At 39.9% G+C, this 8,440-nt stretch overlaps 1 protein-coding gene across 1 annotated transcript in view; it reads right to left on the reverse strand.

Moving 5' to 3' along the window:
* The window catches only part of KIAA1731 (KIAA1731 ortholog), a 66,030-nt gene that overhangs the window by 10,712 nt on the left and 46,878 nt on the right, over positions 1–8,440 (reverse strand). The window contains exons 18-21 of the mRNA XM_006897184.1: positions 6,927–7,039; positions 6,286–6,373; positions 5,670–5,933; positions 3,164–3,285 (exon numbers count right to left, since the gene is read on the reverse strand). Of these exons, the coding sequence (XP_006897246.1) occupies positions 3,164–3,285; positions 5,670–5,933; positions 6,286–6,373; positions 6,927–7,039 (587 nt within the window). The remainder of the gene's footprint in view (positions 1–3,163; positions 3,286–5,669; positions 5,934–6,285; positions 6,374–6,926; positions 7,040–8,440) is intronic.

Genomic DNA, 8,440 nt, shown 5'->3' on the forward strand with positions numbered 1-8,440 from the left:
CTCACCTTAGTCTCCAGAGAGACATCTAATCATATATTACTTTTATATATAGTCTTTCTTGTCTTCTTCAATGCCATGTACATTATTTATCCCCTCTTTTCTTAGTTTCCTCCCAACCCCCATGTCAGTCCTGTTTTATAACAGTGGCATTATATAGTATTCGTCTTTTTGTGACCATTTCACTCGGCATAATATCCTCCATGGTCACCTATTTTATATATTATTTCATGAGTTGTTTGTTTTTCAGTGCTGCATAATTTTCCATTGTGTGCCTATACCACAGCTTCTCTATCCATTGGTTTGTTAATGGGCACTTGGGTTGTTTCCAACTCTTTGCTGTTGTGAACAAAGCAGCAATAAACATGGGTGTGCATAATCTACATTCTTCTCTGGTGCACATGGAACATTCTCTAGAATACACCACATGTTAGTTCACAAAAGAACCTTCAATAAACTCAAGAACAAAGAAATGTGACACAGCATCTTCACAGATCACAATGCTACACAGTTAGAAATCAGTACCAGGACAATCAAGGGGGAAAATTAAATGGAGATTGAAGGCCATCTCCCATGTGAATAGGAACCAGACAAGGAAGCCCTTTATTGCTGCTCTTATTTAATATTGTATTAGACTCCTACACAGAGCAATAAGGCAAGAAAGGGAAATAAAAAGCATTCAAATTGGTAAAGAGAAAGTAAAACTCTATTTGCAGACACTGTGATCCTATACATAGGGAGGTCTGGTTGGCCTAGTGGCCAGAAGCAGCACTGCAATCCTGAAGGCACATGGTTTGAGTCCACCAGCTAGCTGTGCAGTCTCCTTCTGTGCAATTAACTGCCTCTGAAAACCTTCTGGAGGGTGAGTTATGGCCTGGCTCCCACTAAATGGTACACAAAAATAATAATAATAATAATAATAATAATAATAATACATAAAAGAGTAAGCCAAGAAAATTAGTGTACTTAATTGACTAATTCAGCAAATGACAAGATAAAAGACTGACATACAAATATTTGTGAAATTCCTCTACAGTAACAAAGAGAACTTGGGGAGGACTATAAGGAAAACAATGCCATGTAAAATAGCCACCCCCCCCAATGAAATATTTAGGAATAAATTTAACCAGTAACACAAAAGATCTATATAAAAACAAACAAACAAACAAAGCAAGCCCAATTACAAAACACTACTAAGAAAAGTTTAAAGAGATTTACATTAATGGAAGAATAGCCTGTGTTCATGGACTAGAAGACTTAACATTGTGGAAATAAAAATATTACCAAAAGCGATCTACAGCTATAATGTAATCCCAATATTGATCCCATCACCATTCTCTGCAGACATGGAAAAGGCAGTTAACAACTTTATGTGAAAAGGAAAGAGACCCTGGATGAGTAAAACACCACGAAGAAGAAAAAGTAGGAAGCCTTACATTTCACTTCTTGATCTAACAACCTACTACACAGCCACTCATTATTTTATTTTTTTTTTTTTTACACAGCCACTCTTAATACAGTTAACAAGTTGAACTGGTAAAATCTGCTGTCAGGAACCTCTCCAGAATGCTAAGAGCAATAATATCAGTCTAGACACTAGAGTGCAACAGACCCAGTCTTCTCAATTGCTTGCTATGCATCTGAGACCTGGACCATTATGAAAAAGGATTACAGAAGAATCAAGGCCTTTGAGTTATAGTGCTAGAGATTACTGAACATGCCTTAGACAGCCAAGAGAACAAACAGGTCTCCCTGGAGAAGGTGATGCCAGGTTGCTCCTTGGAGGAAAGGATTTTGAAAGTCTTTCTCACATACTTTGGGCATGTTGTCAGGAGGGACCAGTCCTTGGAGAAGGACATCATGCTTGGGAAGATGGGGGGTCAGCTCAGGAAAGAAAGAACCTGGATGAGATGGATTGATGCAGTGACTATGGCAATGGGATCAGGTGGGTCAGAGATGAAGAGGTTGGTTCAGGACAAGGCAAGGTTCAGAAGCAGTTGTTTACTGGGTCACTATGATTTGTAGTCAATTTAATGGTACATAACAACAACAGGTACAGCAACAATAGGATAGAATTTAGAACTCAGAAAAAAAATCCATTAAATAGGGAAAAGACAATCTTAAAGAGCTGATCCATTTGTTCCAGCATATCCATTAATACTTACATATTCTAAAAATATTAGGTATATTTATATAAAATAAGGGCTATGACACAAACTTGATATGTGCTCATGCATGTTAATTGCAGCATTATTTCAAACAGCAAATGATGGAAACAGCTCAAATGTCTATTAATGACATCCACACACAAAGGATGTTATTTTACACTAGAAAATGATAAAGAATTCTTTTCCCCGCCTGTATTCATGTTATATATTGTACACAGACCCAAACTTCCTTGATAATATCAAATAGATTTGTAACGGCTTCGAGCCACTAGCCTAATAGGTAGAAAAGAGATGGAGGGTACTACTGAGTTAACTCAAAGTAACTCTAATATTAGATTTGAACCTTAATCTACCTTGTGCCACCTTCATGATCTCTGATATACTTGAGTCACTGTGTCAAAACCCCTTCCTTTGTAAATTTGCACTCAAATCACAATAAAAGGGAAAAAAAGGAAAACCAAATGAAACAAACAAAATATAAATAATTTTTTAAAAAAATGTCACATTCAAGGGAGCGCTGGTGGCCTAGTGGCAAGAAGCTACACTGCAATTCCAGAGGTATATGGTTTGAATCAACCAGATACTCTGCTGGAGAAGGAGGGGCAATCTCCTCCTGTACCAGTCAGATCCGATTTGACGGTACACAAACAAAAAATAAAAAGAAAAAGAAAAAAGTCACACTCTACAGAGAACCTGTTCACTAGGTGGAGATTAGACTGAGCAGGTAAGATTCGAATGGAGATGTTGTGTACCATGAGTCCACATTAGAATAAGCAATACAGAGGACTTTAAAGCCAAACTAAATCAATGGCAGATACAAACAATCCTCACGATGCCTTAGCACTTCTGTAGATTCTTGTTTAATTAGGCTGAGAGTCAACTGGTCATTGAAATATTGAAAAGCTTACTTCTTGGTCAGGGAGTCTAGCTCTAATAGAAGAAGATGCTTAAAATTATTCTAAGGAATTCATGGACACAGAGAATCTGCTTTAACATACCTTGTAGAAGTCTCTGCTGTCTTGAGAAATCCCCGAGGATAAGGATAACAAATCAAAGTCGAGCTGCGGTTCCAAGGGTTTAAAGAGCTGGTGATGCAAATTTGGGAAAGTGTGTTCCAATTCTGGGAAGTCAAGATCAATTCCTGGAACTATGAGAGGAAAACAAAATTTAAACTAAAGACATAAAAATTAATAACATATTCATAGAAGTGGTTTAAGTAGTTTCTAGTAAACAAAGTTACTTCTAATTTTTTCAGTAGCAGATGAATTAAAATTAAGACCTATCTTGATTATTTCCAAGGTATATTAAAAACTGTAGATACCTTCACAAAACTTTTAATATCAAGTTTCGTACCTGCCAGCCCCTTCTCCTCCCAAATCTCATGAGGTTTGGGAGGTGCCATCAAGTCATTTCCAGATCACAGCAAGCGTGCACACCACAGAAAGACACTGCCCGACACGGCCCACTCTCCCAGCCGTTGGTGGCAGAAGCTCACTGCTGTGGTCCCTGTGCTAGTCTGTCTTGCTGAAGGTCATCCTTTCTTTTGCTGTTTAGTTTCCCAAACAAGATGCATTAGCACCTTCTGAGAACATGGGTAAAGGATGTGAGACAATGCCTCACCATCCTCCTTTCTAACGAAAATTCTGGGTGCACTTCTTGCAGGAATGATCTGATTGATCTTTTGGCAGACTATGGTGTATTCAATATTCTTCACCAACTCCACAATTCAAAACCATCAATTCTTTGATCTTTATTTAGTGCTTAACTTTCACATGCATATGAAACAGCTAAAATACACTGGTATGGGTCAGGCTCAGTGTTGCAATTGTTGCACACCAGGGCTCACCCTGTAAAGATTGTAGAGGTTGTTGTGTACTGTTGGAACTGCCCCAGTGGAGCAACTGGTGGATTTGAACTGTGGGCCTTTGAGATTGCAGCACTGTTTCTTGCCACTAGGCCACCTTTTCAACATGTATGCAGAGCAGATTATCCGAGAAGCTGGGCTCTATGAGGAGAATTGTGGCATCAGGATTGGTGGAAGATCTATTAACAATCTGCGTTATGCAGATGACACAACCCTGCTTGCTGAAACTGAGGAGGACCTCATGCAATTGCTGCGAACGGTCAAGGACTGCAGCCTTCAGTATGGACTGAGGCACAATGTCAAGAAGACAAAGATTCTCGCCACTGGACCAACTGGCAGCGTCAGGATGGATGACGAAGAGATTGAGAGTGTTCACAGCTTCAGTTTGCTCGGCTCCACAGTCAACACTCTTGGCACCAGCAGTCAGGAAATCAAAAAGCGTATCGCGATGGGAAAGTCTGCTGTTAGGGACCTCTCAAAGGTACTCAGGAGCAACAGTGTCTCTCTGGAGACTAAGGTGCGCCTGATACAGGCCATGGTCTTTGCAATCGCTTGTTATGCATCAGAGAGTTGTACAATGACTAGGGAGGACAGAAGGAGAGTGGATGCTTTTGAGCTGTGGTGCTGGAGAAGGGTACTGAATGTACCATGGACTGCCAGGAAAACAAACAGATTCATCTTGGAGAGGATTAAACCAAGCTACTCCTTGGAGGCAAGGATTCTGGGGCTTCATCTGACATACTTTGGACATGTTGCCAGGAGGGACGGGTCCTTGGAGAGGGACATCATGCTTGGGAGGGTGGAGGGACGGCGCAGGAGGGGAAGACCCTCTATGAGATGGATCGATTCAGTGACTCGGGTAATCGGGATGGGTGTGTCAGAGGCAGTGCGGTTGGCGCAGGATAGAGCAGTGTTTAGGGCTGTTGTGCATAGGGTCGCTATGAGTCGGAAACGACTCGACGGCACATAACAACAACAACATGGGTCAGGCACACCTTAATCTTGAATTGTTGTGTATCGTACAGCCAGAACCAGGTTTTCAGAGGCAGTTAATCACACAGGAGAAGACTGCCCATCCTTCTTCCCTGGAGCAGCTGGTGGACTCAAACTGTGTGCCTTCCGTACTGTAGTGTAACTTCTTGGCACCAGAGCTCCCTTTAATTAGGCCTCAGAAAGCTCAATCTAACTATTGTTCTGATAGATGCTTTGTTGTTCTCACTTAGCTCACTCCAAGATCACTGATTTTAAGGAGTGTTACTGTGTGTGGTTGAGTCACTGTGTTTTAAGTGCACTATCTCATCTCCAAGATCCCTTAACTTTTATAGCTAAAAGTCGCTCATTAGTCAAAGTAGGACTGGAATCCAGGTCTGTCTGATTCTGAACTCTTATATTTAATGATGGTGGTACTGCCTTGTTGTAACTAAATCTGTAATAATAAAAGATTTGCTAAGCGATCTTTTCTACATATTCTCTAGGTATTCTGCATTTCTCCAGATCCCCTTTCTTATTAAATGCTCTCAATGTCTTCTGTATTTTAATTGTGTTAAGGCAGGTCACAAAATCAAGTTAAATCTATTTAAAACTGAAAAAGGATGAAAGGCTAAAAGCTGAAAACACTTTAAAGTATTTTTCATACTTACCTTTAAAATCTTGTTTTCCAGGCATCATATTTGCTTCATTTATGTACTTGTCTATGATCTGCTGAACTTGTCTTTGGCCAGATGTTAATTCTTGCGCTGCAGGTGACTGCGCCTTGTGGATGTCCCATGAGTCCTGCCCTTGATTAATGGCTTGCACTGGAGGGACCGAGCTGGAGGTGAGCTGGAGGGAGCTCAGAGGTGTTCCTTCTTCCTTCCTAGAGGTAGACTGCTGTGATCTATGCTCCACTTGATCTGCAGGTGACACTGAAATGAAGAGTTGAATGAAAGTATTTCATGTAAAGGCTAGGTATTTCCTTTGAGACACAGATTGGTAAAGGCAGGGTAATCAGTAGGACATGGGATGCCTGCAACCAAGCATTCTGCTCCTGAACAGGGACATGTGATAGAGCAAGTGTCATAGGGCTCCACAGAGAATTCCTGCAGGTCTGCAGGACCGTGACATCAAGTCATGTTTAGAACATCATTATTTCCAGTCTCCTGTGGGGCATGAATACTTTTTGGACATTTAGAGTAGGAATGCTTCCTCCTACCAATGTAAGGAACTTCAACTATTTCTGGTATTTCAGTTATTTACAAACATTCTGAATGCTATTACCTGTGTCTGCAAGACTCAGTTCTGGATTTTCAAAACTGCAAAGGCTCCTGGTAGAAATAGTAAATGAAGATAACGGTTCATGAGAAAGCTCTTGAATTTCAGCCTAAAAATGATAAGGAGCATTAGACCATAATGTAGGAAGTAACGTCACAAAATAATGACATTTAAAGTTCCCAAGCAGCAACATTAGCCATCACCAATTCTGAGCTCAGGTCAAGTGTAGAAACCATCATAATTATCAAGGTCAGTAGTTAAACTTTTTAATCCGTGCTCAGATTGATGAATCCTTGCACACGCACGCGGGCACACACACACACACACACACACACACTCAAGCATCAATTCCTCAGTTATCCACTATTATTTTTATCAACACACACATACACATGTGTAAACACACACCACAGACATAAATGTTCTAAGTTATTTTGTATTATTGCTTCCCAGGCGGTAGAGATCATCCATCAGATGGACTGATAGTCTTCTGATGCTCAGATTTGGCTATTTTCATCATTGATCCACTTGAGTAAGAGCAGATTTCAGAGAACACAGAGATTCATATTTCATCATTTAGGTCCTTAAATGATTTAAAATAGAATATGATGCCAGCAGCTGTTTAAAAATTATAGCATACGTTAAACATTCCTAACCTTATCATCTGACTTCACAGTTGAACTTGAGTATGTATGTTCTTGCTCTTCTACTGTGTGACTTAATACTTCATGATTCTCAGCAGTTGAATCCTTGACTTTGGCTGCAAAACGGATTTCAGAGTTCAAATTTTTTTAAAAAACCTCACCAAAAAACCCCTAAAAGCAGGGGGTGGGTGGGGGGTGTTAGTTTGCATTAGGACAATAAAATTCTTAGCACTACAGACATCATTTCCTAGATCCTGTAATTTACTTTTATGTTTTGCTTTCTTAAGAGTCTATCTTATTAGGGAGCTCTGGTGGCCTACTGGCAAGAAGCTGCACTGCAATACTGAAGGCACATGGTTTGAATCCACCAGATGCTCTGCTGGAGAAGGAGGAGCAAATTCCTCCCATGCCAGTTGGATCCAATTTGATGTCACACAACAAGGAAATACATAAATAAATCTTTTTTAAGTTTATCTTATTTTAAAAATTATTTCATTGTCAATAATATTCACTGGTAAATACACAAGGAACTCTGGGGCAGAGCTAACCCAAAGGCTGTCCCCACCCACCCAGGAGTTCAAATCGGCAGTGGCTCCATGGCAAGAAGAAGGGCAACCTCCTCCGCTCAAATTACAGCCTATAAAAACCTGCTGAGGGCTCAGCTATCAGGTGGTTCTCATTCAATAGCAATGTGATGTTTGTTTTGTTCTTTAAATTAACTTAGCCATCTGTCTGCTATTTGGTAACATCTATACTCACTGGCATTTTAAGGTATTTTTAATTCCAAAAGTAATAGCTAGAAGCAAAATTAATCTAAGGCAAAATTAATCAAGTCACTTAATCACAATTACTTATTGTTATCTAGAACATGCCGAGAAGGCTAGACCAGAAAAGAAGTGAATAGAGCTGGGTTTGGGCAATTAGTAATATGTAACATATGTAAAATATAAAAATGACAGAAAGGAGCAAGGTCAGACCTATTTAAGATGTTGGAGAATTTATTGAAAGTAGATGGTCCCTGAAAGTAAATGGAAGAATGTATCATCAGTCTAGACATATTTTATTGGCAAAATGGACCCATTAAGAAGCTCTATGGAAGGCAAACATGGTGAAAGCAATGCTTTGGCTAGATTTATTCTCCTATGCTATGCTAGAAGGTATCATTTTCTGTTTTCCTTCAAAAGCAAAGCAGTATTTCCTGCTTTCTATAAAAGCAAAAGGCATAAAGCTTGAGTTAACAGCTTTCATCTGAAAATCTATTATGAAATCAAAGTTCTACAAAAGACTCAAGCAAGATCCACACCTCACGCCATACACAAAAACCAACTCAAAATGGATCATGGACCTATGACTAAAACCAAGGATTATAAACTTCATCAAAGAAAAGCTTGGGGCGAGATCTGGTGGCCTAGTGGCAAGAAGCTACACTGCAATCCCAGAGGTGTGCGTGTGCGGTTCAAATCCACCAAATGCTTTGCTGGAGAAGGAGGAACAATCTCCTCCTGTACCAGTCAAAT

Source organism: Elephantulus edwardii, unplaced genomic scaffold (genome assembly GCF_000299155.1).
Source record: "Elephantulus edwardii isolate Elephantulus edwardi_28Jun2011 unplaced genomic scaffold, EleEdw1.0 scaffold00203, whole genome shotgun sequence".
Lineage (NCBI taxonomy): Eukaryota > Metazoa > Chordata > Mammalia > Macroscelidea > Macroscelididae > Elephantulus > Elephantulus edwardii.